This window comes from Clarias gariepinus, chromosome 2 (assembly GCF_024256425.1).
Source record: "Clarias gariepinus isolate MV-2021 ecotype Netherlands chromosome 2, CGAR_prim_01v2, whole genome shotgun sequence".
NCBI lineage: Eukaryota > Metazoa > Chordata > Actinopteri > Siluriformes > Clariidae > Clarias > Clarias gariepinus.
In genome coordinates, this window is record NC_071101.1 from 27,180,541 (window position 1) to 27,205,177 (window position 24,637).

At 41.1% G+C, this 24,637-nt stretch overlaps 1 protein-coding gene across 1 annotated transcript in view; it reads left to right on the forward strand.

Annotated features, from left to right (window-relative positions):
* The window catches only part of wwox (WW domain containing oxidoreductase), a 168,703-nt gene that overhangs the window by 33,478 nt on the left and 110,588 nt on the right, over positions 1–24,637 (forward strand). Inside the window, exons 6-8 of the mRNA XM_053477901.1 lie at positions 9,253–9,341; positions 15,363–15,548; positions 18,407–18,671. Of these exons, the coding sequence (XP_053333876.1) occupies positions 9,253–9,341; positions 15,363–15,548; positions 18,407–18,671 (540 nt within the window). The remainder of the gene's footprint in view (positions 1–9,252; positions 9,342–15,362; positions 15,549–18,406; positions 18,672–24,637) is intronic.

Here is a 24,637-nt window from a genome sequence, read left to right on the forward strand (position 1 = left end):
CATCTTTTAGTCACTTCTCTTATGTTTTTTCATACCCTTGCTTAATTACTACTAGCATCTCCTGTCTTAATCTTTTTCCTAATTTCTCCCTTTTTCTCCTTTTAAACGAAATTTTAATCTCCTCTTACTTTGCCCCATTTTAAACTTAATCTTAACCTTTTTTCTCCTCTCTTATTCTCTCTTGACTTGTCTTTTCCTCCTTCAAACTTACTTAAACATATCTTTCTGTTTCTTACTTAATCTCTTGTCACTCCTCTCCTCTTGTCTCCTTTTTTAATAGTAATTACACCTGCCTTTCTTTTTGACTAAATAGATAGAGTATTTTATTAATCCCAAATGGAAATTGTTTCGTTACAGCTGCCAGTTCTCAGATTATACAAGTAAGCAGCAACGAAGTCTATTAATCTATTCTCTCCCCTCTTAATCTCTCCTCCTCCTCGCTCCTTTCCTAATCTCTCTCCTACTCCTATCTTCTCTCTCCTTCTACCTCTTTCTTTGTTAATCTCTTCTCAACTATTATCCTTTACCCCCTTATCCATAGCCGTTTTTATTATTTTTGTTTTTTACGCTTCCCTCTCGTCATTTCTTTTACTCTCTTTTTGTCTTCTCTCCTCTTGTATCTTCTTCACTTTTTTAATTTTCTGTCCTCTTTGCATTCTGTCCCCTCCTCTCCTCTTTTGTCCTCTAATCTCCCTTCCTCTCCCATTTTTATCCTTACCCTTTCCTCTTTTACTCTTTCATGGATAATCCACTCCTTTTCCGTCCTCACCACTTTTCCCCATCTCCTTTTTTATCCTCTTTCTCGTCTTGTCTCTTCTCCTCTCTCCTCAACTCCTCAAGTCTTCCCTCCCAGTTGAAGCACAAGCTTGTCCGGAGAGCCCGACCAGGCCTAGAGTCTAACTCGATTTGCACTAGAGATGATTTAATTAGTCCAGAGATAGAAGGCAAAGTGTTGATGATGTTTGGAGCACAAGTCTGATTATCCACCAAGCCTCTGCAGGCTCACTTTAATGCACTTACTGCCGCAGCTTAGACGAACAGGATGAGATGTCTGTGTCGCCGTGTCCGACGACGTCTCCCGTCTCTCTCTCTCTCTCTGTCTCTACGTCCTGTCGAAAGTCTCATCTTCCTCTAAATTGAATTAGGCTTCATGAATAAAGCAATAACACAATTTGTTTACAACCTGTGATTTATTCCACGTCAAGGAACCTTCAACTGTAGCCTGCGATTTCCTGACCTATGACCTTTGGTCACGATTTGCACCGTAAATGTATTACATTACTTTATGAACTCTGGGATTACGCTGGGAGTGATGGAGTTACACGAATACACGAGCGCGAGAAAGTCGGCTTGCTTTCGTGTTATTTGCCCAAGGCCTCATTTATATATATTTATTTGTTTGCTTGTATTTTGATTTACTTCAGTCATATTTTAAATAGAATAAATTTAGTCAACTTGCATATTTGCTATTTGCTGTGTGGTGTAGTAAACGAGATTTATAGTTTTTAATTCTATGTCTAAAATACATAAAAAATAAAGTTAATTATATAAAGCTCCAGTAGTATTTTCATAAGCTATGAATATAAACGTAAACTGCTGATATTTCTACATGAATATATTTTATTTAATTACATCAGTAACGTGTGGTTTTTGTATTATTATTATTTTTTAAATCTGATAAATCATGGCTTACTGAGACAGAAAAAATTTATATTATCTTCAAGTGAAATGCATTTTCATGTGTTAATGTTAAATTGTGAAATATAAATAAAAGAGCTACATAAGGTATTTAGTATCTCGGTCGCCCGCAGCTCATATTCTCTCCAATTCAATTATATTAGCTTCTTTTTGGAGCTTATTTCATGTATTTGTTATTTAAAGCTTAATTGGAATAGGATGCATCGAAAGGTACAACCTGCTACATTTTCATGATTCAGCCCTGTAGATGTTAAGATGGGTGGATTTTCTTCCCCCCAAAAAAACTTTAGATTGTTGTTGGAGTGAAATTACATAAAACTTGATTTGGAGGAATGCAGTCATAAAGAAAGAAGCGTGGCAAAAAAAACTAAGAAAAAAACCAAACCTCATTATTTTGTGTCACTAGGAGCAGTCATTTTGCTGACATTAACAATATGAAGTTTTGCTCAAGCACAATACGATTTACCTTGTACAGACTTCATTTAGATCTAACATAGGCAATGGAAATTTCCTTAAATCTTCTTCTGTCCACTAAATTACATACAGAGAGAGTGAGAGGGGAGAAAAAAAAGGAAAAAAAAAAAAAACAAACTTGCAGAATTGCAAAATACACCCAGTGTAAATATGTAATTGGTGGCGCTTATTTCTCCTTCTGAAATATTAGGGAGCAATAGGTATTGCATTAATGTCTAGTTGTTAGGATATCGGAGAAACATGGCAGATGTGTTGGTAAATTTTTGCACGGTGAGCAGATCTCCGCGAGGGCTGAGGAAAATTGGGAGTAAATCTCAATATCTCCGGCGATAAAGATGCATTATTTCAATCTACATCACTTTCTGATGCAAATCTAATTTCCCCCTGTAGTGCCTAGATGGAGCGAGTGAGAGAGAGAGTGGGACAGAGGGAAGATGAGAAGGGTGGAGAGAAAAGAGGCCTGTGGGTGGTCTGAGTGCGAGTGGATTTATTTGTTTTATTTTTGCTGCCTTTCTGCCGTTCCACTTCGGTTATACACAATGAATATGGGAATACGGCCTGTTTGTGCTCATTTACCCCTTTAACCTTTATGAGAAAGCTTTGATGGTGGATCGCTTTTCAGGCTTTTTTTTTTTAATGTGCATTTGAGTGTGTGAGTATTCTGAGTAGATTGTGCCACAGTCGGAGCAAATTTAGACATTTTCAAGTCTTGAGCTAATTTTGCTAAGCCAGACTTTATTGTATTTTAATGCTATCTTAAGGAATAGTTCTCCAGACTTCCTGAAAGACATTTTTTTTTATTTTTGCACGTTTTTCTCTCTCATTTTCAGTGTACCTGACCAGTTTCAGAGCAATTTGTTCATTTGTTAGGATGCACAGTGACCTATGAATCATCTAACCTTAGATATGAATCAGTGAGATAAAGGTGCAGATGATCAGGCTGGTGATTAGGATACTGGTGATGCTGAATGCTGAGTGGTTGGAACAGACGAGAGGGGAAACGAGGTTGCTGCTGAGGTTGTTGCAGAAACAAGCAATTTTTAAAATGTATCTTTAGGCAGTGTGCAGCCTGGCGCAGTAAAACATTGGTTCATGTTTCTTTAATTTTATCTGCATCATTTAATTACATTTAATACAAGACTTTTTGACAGTGCTGTATAAGGCTCGGACTCATTTCACACGAGTCTGCTATTTAATGTGCTTCTCGTACTTGAACCTCACATACTGGTATCTGGATTCATATCAGATATATGTTCCGTCATTAACACATTTTAATCAGTCGGATTGAATTGAGCCTGTTGCTTTACACCTGTGTGTGTGTGTGTGTGTGTGTGTGTGTGTGTATACGTATGTGCTGATTTCCTGCTTATTCTCAGCTGAAAAATCATTCCGTGCCCCCTTCTCTGTATCTCGCAGTACTTGATTTGTAACTTGATTTCAGGAGAGAGAAAACCTGTAGATGATCTGCCTTTCATTAGGGATGGAGAGAAAGAGAGCCCAGCCCATCTCAGTGAAAGAAGAAATCAATTTAATATAGACTTAACTTGGGGAAATTGCATATTCTCCTTCTATGTGCTGAACAGGCAGTTCTCCCAGTGCTCAGAAGGGACCGGCCTCTTTATTAATTGCTGTGTGTGTGTGTGTGTGTGTGTGTGTGTGTGTGTGTGAGCGCGTGCGCGTGCGCACATGTGAGCGAGTTTATGCTTTTGTGTGCTGGTGTGTTACATGTGTGTTGTATGGGATGTTGTATGCTCTCCTCTTCTTCTTCTCTATTCTCAACTCCTTCAGGATGAAAGAACAAATGAGAGATAATAGTAGAAAGAACCAAAAATGAGAGAGAGAGAGAGAGAGAGAGAGAGAGAGAGAGCGAGCAGTAATTAGCTGTTTCCACAGGGCTTGAATAGTGGAAGCAGCCAGGTGGAGAGGAGATTGGTGGGTATTTATGAACGAATGTCATAATTGTGACAGGATGATATATGGAGCATGAGCACTGACCATTTTTCTCACCTCTTTTCTGCTTTCAAAAAAAAAACATGATAAAATATAGTCTTAAAAGTTGATGACCAATTTTGTGTGGTCAGGTCTTCACAAGGTGACTGATTTTTTTTTTTTCCTAGCTACTTCTTCTTTTTTCTTTTTCTTTTTTCCAAAATAGTGTGAAGAGGAAGAATGAGAGAAAAAGACAAGTGGTAATGTTGCAGGCAGGATAATGCATTTTCTTGCATTTCGCAGATCTTACAGAGATAAATTAATTCATTTTTTCATCCTCAGGAATACATTTTGAAAGAATATCCATAATATCTCTTATTAATAATCGTATATTTCATTCCAGACACCCAAGGAATAAATCGAGAAGGATTTTATTAGTAAAACACGCCGTCCTTTATTATCAGAACTGTTTTCATGAAGCTTCTGTTCTCACTTAATTGTTTTTTTGTTTTTTTTTTTAAACCAAATTTTACCCTTTAAGCTAAAAAAAAATTTCATTTAAACTTTTTAAAGATCATATTGCCACGGCGCAGTCTTGACAGACTTGACTTCCTTTATTTAACTGTAAATGCTCTGGGGTCACCATCAGGGGCTAACTGTAATGCTCGGAGACTTCGGCCCGGTGATGATCTCTGCTCTCGGTGTATCCTCCACCGACTGCCCACTCAGCATTTAGCTCAAAGTTTCTCCGAGGAAGCCTCCGAGCTCGCTCCTGCTGTGCCCTTGAAGAGATGTGGGCTTGTCAGACTCCTCATAAAATTCCTGAATGATTCTGTTCATGTGTTCCCCTCTCTCTCTCTCTCACACTCTCTCTCTCTCTCTCACTGTCTTTCTCTCATTTTATTTTTGCTTCTTCCTCTGAAACCTGGCCATCTGTCTAATTGTTCACCTCTGTCGCTTTAATGCTTCTACATGCTTTTTTCCCTCCTCTTTCCAGGCAATAAACTTTATTTTCATCACAAGACTTCAATCTTCAGAGGAAAGCAGGCGTTCAGACCGCTCACTCACTCTTTCTTTCTTTATTTTCTTTTTTTCTTTTTTTTAAACTAGGGAAATCCATTGTGTTTCTATCTGCCTTTTTTCTTTTTGTTTCTTTTTTGATCCTGTTTAAGTTTTATATCAATTACTGCTGATGAAGTGGAGATTGGCGCTACTCTTACGGGTGGTAATAGACCACGCAGCTGACATTCATGCATGGTTGTGTTTTATAAATTGCAGAAATGCCATTCTACACATGTGATGCTAATATTTTGTTTTAGGAAATATTGGACAAATGGATAGAATATAGTTCTGCTCAATTTTTTCCCGTTATTGTCTTATTGTGTGCCTATCAGTGGAATTCCCAGTTTTGATCCCTGTGCAAAGGTTGGACACATCCATATATTCCTGAGTATATTGTACGGGTGTGTGTGCCCTTCCTTTTCTTTTATCTACCTTGATTGCTTGTTTAGGACTGTCTCGAAATCACCCTGTCTTCTCGATTCTTAATGAAAAAGCATATTTGTTTTGGAGCCGGCTGACTTCAGGGACTTCGGTGCCTCGACGAATTCGGTCCTCGTTTGTTCTCCGTCCTAGTCCCATCCCATTTCTCAGCTTTCCTCTTCATCAGGTCTGTGATAAATCACGCTGCCCTCCAGTGGGGGGGGGGGGGGTGATGGAGACTGGGGAAGCGCCCTGAGGCCTTCGGTGCCATCACTGTAAAAATAAACCTGTTTGTCGCCTTTCCATCTCGCATTTATCAAATAATTTGCGAGTGCTATTTCAGCTGCTAACTCCCACCGAACCAATTCATCTCCCTCAGAGCTGAGCTGTGGCTAAAGGTGGAGGATATGGAGACATTTACCGCCTCCTCCCGTAGCCATGCGGAAAGTGTTGGGGTACACAGCGCTCAGTTAACGCGTCTTATTCCGAAGCCTGGCGCCATAATGTATTCTAGTTTGATCATGAAATGACTGTGAGTGATGTGGCCTTACTGTAGCACGCCACGCCGCTTTCAAATATTTCTCTCCACCGTTGCCTGCGAGACAGTTTTAGTACCGTTGATGGACAAAATGTCTGTAAAGTTGGTCCAGTTCACTCGCACATCAAACTCCAACATCGCGCTACTACTGCCATGCGAATGCAGGACGCGGTGTTCGCGGCTAACTAGTCTTTTGCCAGCGCTTGTTCCCGGACATCTGCTTTATTTCTGAGTGTCATGTACTGTTAGTCTTGCAATCTGCAGACATGAGAGACCGATGCTCTAGAATAGATAGCAGGCATAACTAATGGACAGCGTAGAGGCGGATAGCGGCAGGCGGAACACGTTTCTGTGGTTATATGAGTTGACAGGGCTCCTGTGGGACTGAGCAGGACGGCCCAGCTGGAAGAACTTCCATATTCCCAATCCCAGAGAGGGTGAGCGAATCCAGTGTTGTCTTTTTGTTCTGTCGTTTCTCTCCTTCTTTCTTTTTCTCTGTCTTTTACTTATCATCTGTCTAGTTTTTTTTTCCTTTTTCACCGCTTCCCTTCTCCTTCCTCCGTCTTGTGCTCTTTGATGAAGAATGGTCTTTCTCCAGGCCATTTGTCTGCTCTATGTGACCGTGGCCCCCACTTGCTTCACGCTACCTCAAACAGAGTAGAGCAGGCTGGCAGCTCCACCTGCGCATATTCGTCATATGGAAATGTTCTATTGCCTTTTTCATATGATTTAGTTTTTTGAATGGAGAAGCAGGGAGAGCGGAGTGCGCAGCACTGACAAGGTCCCTATCACACACGGCCCCAAATAGATAAATGGTTTTCAGAGGGGACAGGTAATTTATCAATGACAGTCCGCTACTCTGTTCTGTGCTCTGTTGATTGCTTGTGCTCTGTGAAGACTGTAAGAAAAAGGAAACCATGGAGTGCATGTATTCTTAATCGGTTCAGCTAATGGATAGCGGTGGCGAGTTAATGAGAGAAATGGAGGGAGTCGTACAGGGAGGGAAAGAGCGAAGGGGGGGGGGGGGGGGGTAAATAGGGAGGGAGCTTTGGGTAAGTGCCTTTATCTTTTTTCCGGTAAGCTATTGAAAGACAAGCTTGAAATTCAGAAAATTGGAAGCGTTATGAAACCGGAGATTAACGTTCACACCAAACTTGTGCCCCAGTTTCGTACAGTGCATCTTGCAACGTCTCACTCTGCTTATGGAAAACAGTTGTCTTCGTCATTTAGTCATTAGTCTTCATGTCTGTGCTGTGTGTTTCTCACCAGCTGTTGTTTCTTATGCTACAGTGTTCACACAGTAAGGCCTGACAAGCATGGCTACTGAAGCCTGACTTAAAATAAGTCATACACGCATTGCATCTACATTTCTTTTTCCAGTCATTAGTCTGATCAAATGGTGATCTTTTTTAAATCTGTCACTCTTGTTTAGGAGGAGGGCCTCAGGCTCGGTGCTTGACTTTTTCATGTCCATCAGCATATTTACAGCGCACTTCTTCAAAGTGTCTAAAGTGTCCAACACCTGATTTTTATTTATTTATTTATTTATTTATTTATTTTAAGAAACTACACAGCCACACATGCTTACAACACCTTAATTATCCGATATTTCAGTAAATAGCATGTAACATATCAAAGTTCGGACACCAGTCTAGCGTTTCAGGCCAATATACTGTACTTCTTAGCATGGAGACCATGGTGCATTAGTATGTTCTGAGTCTGGCAGGCAGTCAGGACATTCAGTCAACACAAAGCATGTGGCGGGGGTTAACTCGGCCCTGCGTGCCTTATGCTGTCTGTGGATTTCGACACCTCGTAACTAATACTAATTTGGCCCCCCCAAAAAAAGACTTGTACAGCGAGCAGATGCGTCAAACATTATGGGAAAACGAGAGACGGCTCCCTATCTGACGCTCAACTGTGAGATCTGACATTTCTGTCAAGAGTGCCAGATACCTCTGCACCAGGCTCCAGTCAAGATCTGATAATGCACTGTGTAAAGCAATTATCCAGAAAATTAGCTGGACAGCTATTTTGTATCTGCTCCTATTTTAATGAGGCTGGGCGCATGTGTGTATGAGCAGACACGATTGTGTTGGCGTCCTCGTGGCACCGTACACTTATAGAGTTGGTACTAAAGAACTGATTGCAGTGTAGTTGATTAGTGCTAGTTACTGGCTGACAGACGGCTCGTTGATGTGCGGGAAGTGCTGAGCTTGCAGTTTTATTATTTTGTGTGTGTGTGTGTGTGTGTGTTAACCTGCTACTGTACTGTATGTGGCATGATTAAAATGCCCTGTGTCTCTTAAGCCCACTCTAATATGTGCAGAGTTCAGATGCTCATTCATCAACCAACTCCCTCATCACAGATGCTGCTGAAGTCAAGACTGGACCTGCTAAACTGGCATCAAGCTGCTTTTTTTTTACTGTAGTGTTTTCTCACTTGCAGTGTATGATGAAGGGACCATGCAAAATCCTCGCTTTTTCTGCACGTAGCATGTAACTACAACTACAAGCCTTTCTTACCTCAGGGGACCTGTGTTTGACCTGTGACCAGTCAGTGTATGATTATATCTTTTGGAGTGATTTATATACCTTTCCTCTTATTGATTGTGTTACAGAGCGATCAAAGGTAAACTTAAAAGCCAGTGCTGAGCGGCACCATTACTGCAGATTTGGCTTTTTTCATCCATTATTTATCCCTGCGAGCCTATTCTATATGCCATTACAGACTTCATAAGAGCACAGGTTTCTGCAAGACCTCGCTGCTCACTTAATGTAAATACTGAATGGATTCAATACGATGAGTGTGGGGAATCATAAAAGTGCCATAAAAAGCCTATGGAGATGCTATCCAGCCGCAGACTGTCCAACTCTTCCTGGTGGAAATGCATTCCTGATTTATTGCAGCGGATAGAGAGTTGATTTAAATGTGGGCATGTCAGTATATCAGTGGCTAAAGCCTCGCTGCCGTATAGCACCCGGAGTAATGCACAGGTGGGGAATGTCTGAGGAAGTGTAACCGGTGGCCGATGGCTTAGCGAATATATAATGATGGATGAGAAAGACGCTGTGTGTTTTGATGGATGCTTAAGATGCTTTATATACTTTTTTTTTTCCTCTCCATTTAGCACAAAGCTCGTGTTGAGGCCATGATGCTGGACTTGGCATCGTTGAGAAGCGTCCGAGAGTTTGCAGAGGCCTTCAAAGCAAAGAAACTGTAAGTATCACAGTTTACTTAAAAACACAGTTCCTTTTGTCAACCATGTTTTTTTTTATTTATTGTGATTTCAATTGTTTGTCATCAGCAGGACGTTGTCTCAAAAAAAAAAAAAATACATAAAAGCATTAATGCATCCCTCCACCCCAAAGAGAATCCTGCACATAAAACAGAATGGTCTTGGGGGCTCAGCCAGGAATTTTTCCGGAGAGCCATTAGCTCCATTTGAGCAGTGGTCTGAGTCCAGGGCTAGAGCCTGACCCCACCAAACTCACTTGCTTCCTTTCCCTGACTCCATTACCGAGCTATCAAATCAGCACAGGGCCAAAAGGTCCAGCCTCTCTCATCATAAGCTTCCCCTCCCCACTCCCTGGTCAATAAATAAGTATCTCAACCTTACTGCATAATTCCATCAATCTCATCTCCACAGATTTTGAAGTCCTTCACAGTCTCCCAGTTAAATCAATTACTGGCAAGGCTTTCATGAAGTTACATTACATGACTGAAGGCAAAGGAATAGTGACATTGGCTTTCAAAGACAGGTTGTGTAAAGAAAAGAGGGATACGATGCTTTTTTCCTCCCCTTTTAGCTAAAGTATTGGAACAAGGATTTTTAGTGACACTCTCTAATAATTTTTTTAAACGCAGTAATATTGATATTTTTTATTCATTATATCACTTGATAGCAACCTGTAGTATTTGGGATTTCTCAGTTCTATACAGTACCTGTAAGTAAAGTATTTTGCAGTATGTTATATGATTAATACAAATCATAAAACATTACAAGGCGCTCTGTAATTGTAGATCTCCAGAATGTAAGATGAGAATTGGGTTCCCTGGTTATTTGGGTCATTATATTTCTCGGACACTGTTGGTGCTTTAGCTTTATGCTAGAGAAGCCATTTGGCACCCAAGTGAGCTGCCACCTCAGCTTTCCCAGATGCTCCTGGGATCAATCCGTTCCTGCCCTACTTGGGTGTTTCTGTCATGTGGACTTCTCTATTGTCCTAGCACTCCTTCCTCTGGAGCTCTCACATAGAGAGGAAGAGAATGTGGTAGAGGTGACTGCTGGCAGTTGTGATGGTAGTGGTGGTGGTATCATGCTTTCTAGGCTCTCAGGGGATAGTGGGGCTCATCTGGCCCCAGGCAGCCCCTCAAGCAGGACACTGCCGCCTGCAGCAGCCGCTTGGTCAGCAGCCAGGGGCCTGGAGGTGACCGCCACCCTCTCCCCATATCTCTTCCTGACTCCCCCACCTCACCATCTTACCACACAGTATGCAGTTCAAACCCTAACGAGGTCATATCGGTCGTCATTCATGAGTCAAATTGAGGTGCGATTAGCTGATTTTGTAGTATTTGATGAGAAACCGAGTGGAGTCATGTCATACTGCACTGCTATTCGACTGCTTTTTTGCGGTCAATGGGTAGGTCTGTACGAGTGGGGTTTTCTACTCTGTCATGGCTGAGTGACAGCCTGGGCCCTTGCAAATTTCTTTCTTCTCTTTGCCGCACTAAGATCAGCCTCTCTGGCTGCTCTAATGGAAGCTGATGGCATTTAATAAGAGAGAAAGATTAACCCATTAGTCCACGGCCATTTGGGACCCAAATCATTTACTTGGCCCAGTGACCCACAGTGAGTGTGGAGATGGGATTCAAACATGGCCTTACACACACGCAGGCCCAACCGACTTCCTGGAGCTTACACTTGCGTTCCTTCCCTGCTCACCGTTACTGTGTGAATACTAAATGAAAGCTACAGTATGAGTGAATACAATAGATCATTTCCTGTCTTGCTTCGATCTTTATTATACTCATTTATCACAAAGGGACAGGACATGCTGTATCTGTTACCGGATGTCCGAATCTCTTGTACTCGTCGGCCGTGCCCATAGGACACGAACCCCTCAAGCATGATCTGTTCCGGGGTTTCAAATGGAAGAGCAATGTTTTTTCTTTTCGATCAAGGTTGTATTTCTTCATTAGTTATTCCTGGATTATTGGTGGGCTGGTGTATGTGTGTGTCCCAGAGGAAGAAGAGTAGATTAATTCGCATCAGAATGGAGAGCTGCTGAGGTGTGAATGGCAGCAGGCAGCTGGTGAAGGTGCCTCCCACCCCCTATTTCTGTTTCCAGCAATTACACACGGTACTAGTAAATGCAAATGCGATCTGCGCTTCAACATTACTTTCTCTTGTACTTTTTCATCTTCTCCGTATATTACAAACTAGGCGTGTATAATGTAATTATTTAACTGTCGCTACACTGCCATCATATCTGTTACGTTTATGTCGCAACATTGGAACATGCCAATAGACATTTGGAGCAGTAGCAAAAAAAAAAGAAAAAAAGAATTATATTGAAGGCTGTTTTCACTGTTTAATGAGAAATCACCTAAAAATCCACCACTCAGATGCGTTTTTCTGATTGCCCCTGACTGCAAAGCTATGATTATTATTATTATTATTATTATCATTATTATTATCATTAATATACCGTCCCTATTTAAAGCTGAAATGCTCTGAGCGCTTACCTTCGTATCTTTGTAGGTCATCGGTTCTGGATGATTACATCATGTACAGTATTGTGTTTTTTTCTTTTCCTTTTAAATGGTCAGTTACAAGCAGGAGAGAGAAAATCTATCCCACAAGCGTATTACATACATATCTATGCATATTCGCTTTTTTTCCCTTCTTCTGTGTAATTAACTTTGTTTATTAGCTTCGTGCACATGGTGTTTTATTACCTCGAAAATATGCTCCGTTTTTGGGCACAAACTTCTCCCCATATCACTCGTTGCTTGTGCATTAGATGTCCCTCCATAGTCACATTATTACCTTGATGAGCTCTGAATATCAACTGCCATGTCAGGAATGCAATCTAATTTAGCCCTTACTGTAAAAAAGTGTGCGCGTGTGTGCGTATGCGCGTGTGTGTGTGTGTATTTTAAATCTGTGCTCTGTTACACCAGCACTTTGTGTAGACCCATAAACAGAGCCCCTTAATAGTAGGTGGCCAGAGTAGAGGGAGAGAAGGTAATCGCTCTTTTATGTGGGGAGATTATTCTCAGGTCAAAGGTCGTGCCCTGGGGGTTCTTTTAAAGTAAATATGTAGGATTATTTCTCCCTGCTCCCTCGTTACTGCCCCCGCTAGCCCAGCATGTAAATTGCACATCTGTGGCAGACCCCCTCGATCGTGTTAATAAGTTTAAAGGGAGTTTTTGCATTATGTGGGCTCGCCTATTAAAGCCGTTTGTTAGCTTTTTGCTTATGAGGACAGACCTGGCAGGGAGCTGTATTAAGAGAGTGAGGCTGCTGTAAAGGCATGTTGTTAAATCACGGGCCACACACCAGGAGAATTAGCCTGAGTTTATGGGGCAAACAGCAATACATGGTCCTCTCTCCCGCCGAGGCTCGTTCAATCAGCCACCTCATATATGAAACTTGCAGTGGGGGTTGGTCTTCTGTAGGAACAGACCTGATCCCGTTATCTGCCGTCTTGATTCCCTGTCATCAACATTAAGAGGGCTTTTGTTTTCTTTTCCTGTATCTTTTGACACAGATGCCATGGTGGATAAAAATATCACGCTGTCCAGTGGTTTGTGTAAAGATGACAATGTATTCAGAAATTATAAATCATCCTATTGTGAACGGTGCCTGGTTTTGACATTGTCTTGGGTATGTGCTGCTGTGGGATCAGCGTCCTGCAGTTCAGTGGAAATCGCAAACATGTTCTTCTTCCATTACGTGCCTTTCGACCAGAGCGTGAAAGTCATAAAGTTTAATAGTATTCGCTGAGAAGTCCAATCATCCCCTCCTCTGGCCTCATGCTTCATTAAGTCTCGTGTAGAGTCTGTGCATGCATGTCAGTCAGTGGGTGCGAATGCCCACCCTCAGAGACCCGTGCTGATGTTTTTTTTTTTTTTTTTTTAAATGAGGGGTGCTACTTATTTACGCAGTGATTTGTGTAACATGCCATTCCTGTTAATCAGGCTGAAGGAGAGAGAAATTCTTAAATATACTTTTTAACACTTTTCCCTTCTAAGTGGTCTGCCAGTGTTGTGCTTGACGTGCCTGAATTTTAGCAAACACACAATTTTTTTTAAAGAAAACATAATATATTCTCTTGAAAACGATGTGGAAATGGTTTCTCATTTGCAATTTTGAGTGAGCAAAGATCGCACTAGCTAAGGAGAAATTAAAAATGTAAAAAAAAAAGAAAAACTTTCTGCCATTCATGAGTACATTCTTGTTAGCTAAGCGTAAAGTTGTTGGGTAGCTAAGCGGCAAAGTGAAATTTACCCAAGCCTAAAAAATTCACTTTATAATCAGATATTGGCTAGCTGGAATTTTTTTTTTTTTAAAGGCAGTAGTTTTTAAGAACTATGGATGGTGTACCAGTTTTATCAGGTCAAGGGTTTCCCCAGGCTGTCACACATATAGAACTTTATAGTGTAGCTTATTTTTGGATCTTATCACCGTGATCATGCCTGAAGCCAGACCTACCAATCATTTGCAAGGCATTGCTTGGTCTACTGTGGTACTGTACTTGTGCACACTTCCTACATCCCCTCTGCTGATGCCGACTACGGTGTTTCCTCTCTGAACCTGGGGGGAAACGCATCATGCATTCCCTTTTTTTAATGTCATAGGGAAAGCTCATTATAGTAGGCGAATAACAATTCCTCCATTAATTTTCCAGCAACCAGTTTTTAATTAATAGTGCAGGCAGTTTTAAACACAGAGTACACAAATTGCCTCTGGCTCTCATAATTAATTCTAATGGAAGAAATTAAAAATTGGTGGGGTGGATTCAGATCGTTCTGCGGCGCCACCAAGGGTTCAAGACCAGTGGAGCGACTCTGTCAAAGGCAAGGATCTTCCAGCGATTCGGACTATTCTGTGTACCCGTATGTGAGATGACCTTGTTTTAGTTATCTCTTCGTTTATGCATTGGTAGAAGTCATTCTGAGAAAAGCTTGAAACAGCCGTCAAAACTGTAAGAATCTTACTAGTCTATTAGGCTTATGGCGTATTTCGAATGAGATCAGCTTATATTGACCTTTTTGGTTTTAGGCTCATTAGTGGCTGATGATATAAAACTGTCTTATCTATTGATAAGCATTTATTAGAATCATGTTTTTTTTTTTTTTTTTTTTACCAAAACGTAATCTAGTGTCATGTGATAATCAGGCCATTATGTGATTTCAAGGTTGGACCTTATTTAAAGTAGAACATCTGTCCAACTTGTCCTTCAGTATGCTAGAAAACTAACTTTACAATTCCTAACATTACAATTGTACACATAAATAAACATACAGGTTGTTCCTAAAAAAAAAAATCAATAAATAATGATCATCTATCAATCATCTAAGTTCTAGGCCAAAAAAATTATTCCTATTTTATCCATAATCCTGCAGCGATATTATGTAGTATGTATTCCAGCTCTGAGTCCTGCCGTGTAAGACATTAATGTACTCATCTGAGGACATATGGGGAAAAGAGCTGTCCTAAGATGCCTCTGTGAAGTAGCGCTCACCTTTCTTCAAGCTGATTTAGCTGATCCTACAGAGTGGCTGCGGCTCCAGCTGGATTCCAGCCCAGATGTCAGCTGACACCATTAGCTGCTTTCTCGCACCCGCTGCCTTCCTCTCTCACCTTTCACAGCCATTGTCCTACCTCTTTCACCTTTCTCCCCTCTTGTGCTGTTTTCCTTCTTTCTGTTTTCCACCAGAACAGCACCGCACATCCTGTGCTGCTTTCAGGGAACTGGATTATTTTTAAACTTGCTATTTATGGCCACTAGTTCTGGCTTCCACAAATATCACAATACAAAATAATGACAATAATCGTCACCTGTAATGTGGTTTAACTCTTAATTTTTCATGTAGGGTAATTTGCTACTACAATTTTCTTTTCCTTTTAGTTTAAACAAATGTCATCCTTCTCTAATAAATAGCTAAATGAAAGTGTTATACAGTACTGTATATAAGGTGTATGTTGTGTGTCTGTGTGTGTTTCTGTAGGCCCCTGCACATCCTGGTGTGTAATGCGGCAGTGTGTACGCAGCCATGGCGCCTGACAGAGGACGGACTGGAGTCTACCTTTCAGATCTGCCATCTGGGCCACTTCTACCTGGTGCAGCTGCTGCAGAACGTGATGCGGCGTTCGGCTCCTGCCCGCGTGGTGGTGTTGTCCTCCGAGTCTCACAGGTCACAGCTTCCTGCACACACTCCTCTCTTTTTTTGTGGCCTAAACAAGCCAAATCCTTAAATGCACCATGGAAAGAAATGATATTTATAACTTTGATATGTGTCGTTTTGCATTCATTCATCATTTTGTAGTCAGAAAGCAAAAGTCTTTTTGACAGATTTGTTAATGTAAAATTGCTGGTAATTTTGCTGACACGTACTGTATTGGTGGTCCTCAGCAAATAAACATAAATACTGTATGTAAGTAATGTTCAAAAGTCTTGTGCCACCCCTCATTTCTTCACATCAAAATAAATAAATCATATATTTAAATGAATGGAATGGGAACACAATGGTTTACTGTGACAGACTATAAAATCTCTAAAGATACAATAAGAAAATTGGTTATTTATGTAACAACCTCAGCAGCAACCTCATTTCCCCTCTTATCTGTTCCAACCACTCAGCATTCAGCATCACCAGTACACTAATCACCGGCCTGATCATCTGTCATCATCTGCACCTGTTTCTCACTGGTTCCTGCCTTTAGGTAAATGTTTTGCAGGTCACTGTGTGGCTTAAACAAAACATTCCTCAATCAGGTACATGGACCGGACTGAAAATGAGAGCCAAAGTGTCTTTCAGGTAGCCTGGAGAGCTATTCCTCAAGACTACATTAAAATACAAGAAAGTCTGGCTGTTTGGAAGCAAAATGTAAAGAAATGATTAAGAGTGGAACAAGACTTTTGGTCAGTACAGTACGGCCACTTCTCATGGCTGATTTAATCATCTCACATGTATCAGCTCTAATTAACAGCAACAAAAAAAGAATACATGAATTTTACAATTTTCAAGCATGAACACACACCTACATATATTAAGCTTTTCCATTTTTACAAATGTCTTGTTGCATGTAGTTTTCTGGTGAAGTAGGATATTGATTCCGGCATAGGAGAGTTTGATTAATTTGGAATAGAATTGCCCGAATTGATCTGATCTACTGAAATGCTTCATCGTTCAACTTCTAGGTTGGAATGCCTGTGGAACACAAAAGAACAGAGGTGTTTCCTAAAAGCAGCAAAGATGAGAGGCAGATGAGACACGCCAATCTTAATAAAAAGTTCGGGGTGATGGGGAAACATCAGGAGAGTCATTTTGAGACTCTTCTGATTTGGAAGAGAAAATTCACAGTTATCCTTTCCATCAGGATCTCCAACTGTTATTCATCCAGTAACCTCTTCATAACAGACTAGCACTGATTGAGCTTATACACACACTCATATACACACACACACACACGCTTCCCTCACAACGTGCAGTCGAAATGAACCATTTCTTAATGTTCTTGTGATTTCCTGTGTCCTCGTCCCTGCTACGTCCCTAACGCTGATTCACTAGCTTGAATACGAGCCATTTTCACTTCAATGGTTTGACTTTCGACCCGAGTTAAATTACATTTTGGTACTTCGGCACTGAGAACAACCTTGACCTGGTTCGAAAGGTGGGTGAAGCCACAGAAGGAGAAAGGTATTGAGATGTAGGAAGAAAAAAGTAGAGTAAGACGTTATTTGGTGTGTTACACCAAGGTGTAGGGAGCAGGCTGGCAGGCAGACCTTGGACAGCAGGTCTCATTCAGACAGCAGGAGACTAAAAATATGAAGTAATACACGTACTCATCTGTTTTCTTAATTTAAACCAGGATTCTGTCACACTGTAGTTGTTACTTGTAACTTTCTCTTTTTTAATGCTTCCCCCAGCCGTACTTCAGCTCTTAATGCATCAGAGAACTGAGACAGAGCATACAGTATGTGTAAGGTTGTGCTGCGAGTGTTTAAAGTGAACGTAAATACTCAGCATCCCTCAGCGGGCAGCTTTGTCACTACAGTGCACGAGCGAGGTGCTGTGGGCCGGAAGAGGCGGAGAAAGGTTTTGGACGGCAAAGAACCGGTGTGCAGCTGTTGTTGGTTAATTAACCAGAGAGCTAACATGCCAAACCACAACCCGGCATGGGCACACGGGGCTAGTCGGCGGCAAACGGAGCAGTTTGATTGGCTGCTGCGTAATGGCTTTAGTGAAAATGTAAATGTTGACTCTGAGTGTAAGAGTGAGAGAGGGATGAGCCTGGAACAGTTAGACATAAACTCCTTGGGAGAGAGAATTTCTTCCAGTAAACCATCTCTCCAGGCTTTAACCACACACGGGCGTATATATACACAGCTTTGTGTTCATGAAGCCTTGTCAAACATCTGGTGTTTAACAGCTCATTCGGAGCCAATTAAACAACATCATGTCACAGCTTTGATTTGCATTAAGCTAAGCCAGGTTGTAACAGTGCTGGAAGCACAGGACTTCGCCAAAGCTGCTTTTTTTTGTTTAAATACTAGTTTTGGCTTTTGCTTTTATATTTAACAGGTTTTCTCTGAATTTTGTAAAATGGAAAAAAAAAAGTCATCCATGAATGTTAATAAGCATTCTGTTAGCATGGTGTTTAATGCATAGTGAGGTTTGGATTGTGTGCACATGACCAAGTTAAAGTGACACAAATCTAACTTTCTGACTTGACGTCAAAAATAAATATAAATATAAACACAAGAATCCATTCAGACCTGCGGCCCTTTTTAATGTGGTTCAAGAGATCCTGGATTCATATCCAGTATGTGCTATGAGACATGAATGAGAATGGTCAGGATGAAACACATTTGTGTGACGTTTCCTCGTTATCTTCGTACGTACTGAGCCATTGCCGTTGTCATTCTCCTTAAAGTTGGCAGCTTTAAGGACAACAAAACTACGAAAAACCTTGGACCGAACCCTTTTTCGTGATGTTGCTGCCTATACAGATCAAGCTGAACAGATTTTCCTCTCGTCTCTTGTTATAGGTTCACAGATCTGGTGGACTCTTGTGGAAAGCTGGAGCTTTCCCTGCTCTCGCCTCCCCAGAAGGAGTACTGGTCCATGCTGGCCTACAACAGGGCCAAGCTCTGCAACATCCTTTTCTCCAGTGAGCTGCACCGTCGTCTCTCTCCTCATGGGGTCACCTCTAATGCTGTTCATCCGGGGAACATGATGTACACGTCCATCCACCGCAGCTGGTGGCTCATGACCTTCCTTTTCAACCTGGCGCGCCCTTTCACCAAGTCCATGGTAAGGTCTGGCTGCTGCTCTGCGTATTCACATGCCTTATGTGTTTGCTGTAATGATGAGAATTGGATTTCGAGTCTCATATTTGTGATGGGATTTTAAAAAGCGCTATGGTAGAAGTATGATTGCAAGTAACTTGAAAAACATTTTCCTGCACAAATTAATCTGAGGTGACTTGGTAAATGAGACGTTTTCAACAAAGTCTTGATTTTGAAAAACATGACTGGTACATTGATTGAGTATCTAAAAAAATATATGATAGTCATTGAGAATTCCCTAAAAAGTGTTTAGGATCAAGTAGCTGATGAGATAATACTTAATAGTAGTACTTATACGAATCAGCCATAACATTAACATCAACACAAGGAGAACTGAACAACACTGATCACCAACTATACACCAGCAAACTGGCTTACGGGCACCCAAGGATTGCCCATGCCCCCAGGGTCCAAAAGTCCAGTATGTCCAGTTTGATCCCACAGAAAAGCCAAAGCAGCACAAATCACAGAAAAAGTCAATGCTGGCAATAAGTGAAAGGCACCAGAACACCTGGTGCATCACAGCATACCCATCGCACATAAATGCCCCACATCACAGCATTAATGGATGTTATGCTCCATTATTACCACTCGTGGAATACCTTTCTTCCAACCAGATTACTATAGAATTAGCCAATATCACATGGGAGTAGTGTTGTGCTTAATATCAGCACGGCTGTGATTGTTCACATTTGGCTTTGTTTTTATTTATTAATTATTTATTAATTTTTAAAATGTGTCTAACTAAACACTAGCCTCAATATACCGTCGTTAATATCAGCTGAAGTTACTAGCTAAAATCTAACCAAAGCACCACATGATTATCATCCATTGCTTGGTGAATGCTAATATAGTGTTTTGTTTTGTTTTTCCCTGGGTTACCTAAATTAGAGCTTTATATATTTTAAAATAGCCTACAAGTAAATTCCTGCATGTATTAATGCTCCACAAAAGTTACATACTGCAGCTTTAAGTCGCCACAGGTAGATTAAGTGTTAGGCGTACATTATTTATGACACAAATGTCATTGGCGTTTGTGCTGAAACAGGCAACGCTTGCATCTTTCTTCTTTTTTTTTTTTTTGGTTGCAATTTTATGTTTATGTAGCAATGTGATTTCAGAGATGTGTCCTGCACCGCCTGTGCATGTATATGTGTGTGTGTAAGTGTGTGTGCGTGCATGTGCGCAGCTGACAGACTCATATAGCTTATTGTGGCATAAATCAACTGAGTAGCTCTTCCTGCGGATCATCTTTTAGCCAGAAGCTGGAAGTCACACACACTTAGAGAGCCAAACTATAAAACCGAACATCATCATAAATCATAAGCCATATCTGCTGCTCATACGCCTCTGGCCCTTTCTTCCTGTCATCGTTTGCCTGAGGCCACACATTGCATTTGACGTATGCTGTGTTTTAAATATGACCACTTTTGTGATGCATGCCTTTTTTTTCCTTTTAAGAAAACCTTTAAATGTTGTGTAGGAAAATGTACGAACATGATTATATTTTAAGGCCATAGTATAATGGTGAGGTCGTGTCCACTCATCAACCATAGCCAGCGTGTCAGCGTAGCTAATAAAAACTATTCAATCTTCTTCTCATGTCAGCTGGATCACCTTGATTGATTAATAACCTTGATGAAATATCAGATTACTAAATAAAAACAAAACATTTGCTTGTAACTTCATCTTCCTAGTTCAAGTGCATGTTCCCTTCTCTTCCTCCTCTTCCTCCTCTTCCTCTCTCCGCTGGCCTGCCCTAACTGTAAATATCAAAGACCTCAATATAAAACCAGATATTGTTTTATTTACTGGCTATGCTGATATGAAGACGGTATGATTTTTAATTGCTTGCAAACACATCTGAGGCCCTGAGAGACCTGTTCAAGGTTGCAGACATAAGCATAATGCTGGCAGGAAGAGGCTCAAAACAATATTAGCCCCGAACGCAGCGTGTCTTTTAAAATAGGCTGTGGGAGATTTATACTGGACCGATACCAAACAAATGTGTTCAAATATACTGTATGACCAGGAGTAACCTGTGATCTAGTCTATGAAGCTTGCTTAAAGAAGGAAAAGTTCCTGGATTGCAGATGCACATAACAGCTGGTCCACAAATCCTTTTCTAGGACGTACTGTAGCCTCAGTGTCGGTGTCAACTCCAGGTACTGCTACTGCGAAAGTAAATCTCCTTGACTAGATCTGTGTGATCCTGAGTTAGACAGACGTAAGTACTTATCCTGAAATGCTGCCTTAATTTCTGGAACCTGTGAAGAGAAACATACTTTTGATTACATTTCTATATTCAGCCCATCCTTTGATATCATGATATATGATTTAGACGTACTTTTGCTGAGTTGAGAAAGTCATCTCCACCGCAGAGCCGCAATTTATTATATCAGGCTAATAACTATCTCTCTTTCGATTGCTTTCTTTAATCTTATCTAAAAGTAGAGCCGGTTGTCCCAGAGTTGGACGTTAGCGCTGTGTTAGATCCGTACATCGAATGAAGACAGGGTCATTTTGAAAAAATGAAAACGGTTCTTAGCAGTGATGAAAGAATGGATGTACTGATTATATTAATGCCTGCCCCTCTTCCTAATATGGAAATGTGGATGAAGCATTATGGAGCATTTTTACTCGAGATATGGTCTTAGTTGGAGTTAACGCCAGCAAAAATGGTGGATTGGATATGAAAGAAAACGTATCGAATTTCTCAGACTGTAACATATGCAACTGGATCCAGTTTGGAAAAGAAATGATTTATTTAATAAGGATGGGAATTGCAAAGGTATCAGTCGATACGATATCATTACGATACCTAGGTGTTGATTCAATCTGTATTGCGATTCTGTTAGTATCACCATTTTATGAATATCCCAATGCAATGTTCATTTTTATATTTTTTATTTTGTTACAATTCTAAACCACTTGTAAGCAAATAATTTGCTCCTACCACAGGGGATGCTGTGCTTCTGCCTGTGTGTGACTAGTTAAGAGTGCACCACCTGCAGGAATAAAGAGGAACATTTAGCCACCTTAAATGCAAAGATTTAAATAAAAAGAAGAAAAAAAAAAAATTTGGAGTCAATGTGGCCATACATAAATTGCCAACACACACGAAAACAGAATTGCGATACGTAACTAAATAGATTTTTTTCTCCATCTCCAGTATTTAGTACTGGAAATATTAACTTGAGTGCTTTTTCTTTAGTAAGTCTATATTTGTACTTAAAATTTTATTATAGCTAATTTGATACAAGTGATATATTTTTTATAATTTAAAAAATATTTTATAATATTTAATTCTTTCATATATTATATCTATAATATTAAATATTTATTTTAATATCTTTATATTATTATAGATGTCAACATTATTATTAATATTATTATTATGTGCATTGGCTCAAGGTCAAACACCTAAGTAAAGAGTAACAGTATTTACTGCAATTTTATCCTCAGTGTGCATTCAGATTTCCAATTTGACAGCCGTAACCTTTTTGTTAGTGTTGTCAGACAGCTGTTTTACCATGTTTTGCATGACATTTCTGAGATGTCTGGCCTTGGTGGCACACGTCTAATGGCTGTGTGAAGCTTTGGGAGAGAGGTCTGATGAGAACAGGGGATTTGGAACCACTGTGGTCCAATCAGCTTCCCCTCCTCTCCTCTCCCCACCATGTGGACCCTTTACAGGGAGCGTGCCCCACGTCTGACTGCATGCTTTCAGCATTTTAGGGCAATTATTTTCCCCAGGATTCCGCCTCAGGCTTCTAGCTACCTTTTTACATATGCACGGGCTGAACTTTTGACCACGGCCCAATAGTCGTATATTAGCCAGCAGTTTGCTCTTAAAGGGAGACTTTAACAAGTTCCTCTGTGCATTGGCACTTGTCTCGCCACTTGCCTGCAAGGTAATTTAACCAGGCTGCTGAGAGACCTGGTCTCACTTCATCCTTATGGGAGGTTAAATTTCTCTCGCTCTCTCTCTCTCTCTGTCTCTCTCTGTCTCTCTCAGTGCACGTCTCTGTCTCTCAAGCCCTTTCCCTAGTGTCCTGTCCCTCAGTATACTGTAGGTAGAATAGGACAGAGATGTCGTGCAGAGAGGACAAAGATCACGCAGACTCTAGTGATGGATTTCTCTTTGTGTCCAACTAACGAGAGTCCTATTTCTATTAGCGCAGTCCATCTCTTTCCATCTCTCTACGTCTCCTTTTTTAAAAATTTTGTATGAAGTCTCATCCTCCCAAAAGACTTGGCGTCATTGCACTGATGTGTGTGCAGTGCTGGTGGTGCTTTGCATGTCTTCTTTAAGTTAACGGCAGTGAGGTCAGGTGTTGTTCCTCTGTGCTTCACTAGGGCCCGTGACATGCAGCTCAGCTGACATGTGCTTACTGGAGCAGAGCGGAGAGGTGCAGAAGTCTCTCCACCCCAACAGGGCCTAGCGAGCTGCCAGGAGCCCTAATAGACTCATAATTGGTGATTAGGGCCTTCAGGAAAAGCAGTGGAAATACTGCGAAAGCTACAGACTGCCCTCACCTCAGTCTCTCGTCTTCTTACCCGATGTTTCATGGCTGCATGATTGGCGGAGTGACGCTTTCTGACAACACAACATAATGGGTTTCCATTATAATCCAACAAAGGAACAGGAGGCGGTGGTTTATTTTAGAGTGTCTTCCTCCAGTGTATTAAATTAAGATCTTGCAAGTAAACACCAGAGAGCGCAACTCAACCTGTAGCCTCTCGTTCTCTACTCACACACTCTTTCTCCCTCCCTCCTGCCCTCCCTACATCAATTTAATAAACTTTATTGGATTGCAGTTAGAGTGTTGCTAAAGCATCATAGGAAGGAGATGACTTGTTTTTAACAAAACATTCGGTTATATCTACATGCATACTGTAGATATTAGGGACGGGAATCGCCAGGGACAACCAGACACGATATCATTGCGATACCTGGGTGCCGATCCGTTTTTTAATTACGATTGTGTATCAGATTTTATTAATATGCCGGTTTGATGTTATTTTTCTTAGAATTTGTTACAATTCTAAAGAGATTTAGCAAATGATTCCCTCCTCCCACACATGATGCTGTGTTCTCTGCCACTGTGTGAATAGTTTAGAGTGTGCCACCTGTAGGGTTTTAGAGGAACAGCAACATATTACTGTACTACCACAAACTATTTTTCTTTTTTATTCTTAAGTCAGTGTGCCCCCCCCCCCCCCCCCCCCCCCCCCCCATCTCTAGCAGATATAGAGATTAATATCAATAATAATGATGATGATAATTGTAAGTGTTTGTACATATAATATTTTTTGCCTGTTGAGCCTCTGGAAGGCAATCTGACAATCTGGCCTAAAAGGTAACAACTCCATTTGCTTCTATTGACTTGTCCCTGTGCAAAACCTATTACCTGGATTATTGCCTACCAAGACATAGGCTGCCATTTCATTAAAGCAATGCATATACACGTACACTCTGTAGCTTTCTCTCTCTCTCTCTCTCTCTCTCTGTCCCACACACACCCATACAGCATCTCGTCCTCTGTGTTTGGCTCATTCCACTGAGGGAAATTGAGTAAATGGTTTTTTTGTGGATTAGTTGATGTGGCCGGGAGTGTGTCCGAATCGATAAGGAGGCCGTCAGAGGCTGGCAGGCAGCTTTCAAGCAGGACCAGTGGCTGTCATGTCACACCGTTTGACCCCCCCCCAGTCAAAGTCACACAGCAGCCCATCCATCTGAGACCTAATGCTATCTTCATCAAATGAGCTCAGCGTGCCCAACTGATTCGGTGTAAATGGAAGTAGAACGCTCAGGGATTTGGATAAAGTTGTACGTGATTTAACTTCACACGTCCCATCAGGTGGGCGGATAACACGAGGTAATTAGGATCCTCCACCAAGCCTCCTCCATCGCTCGGTTGTGTAATG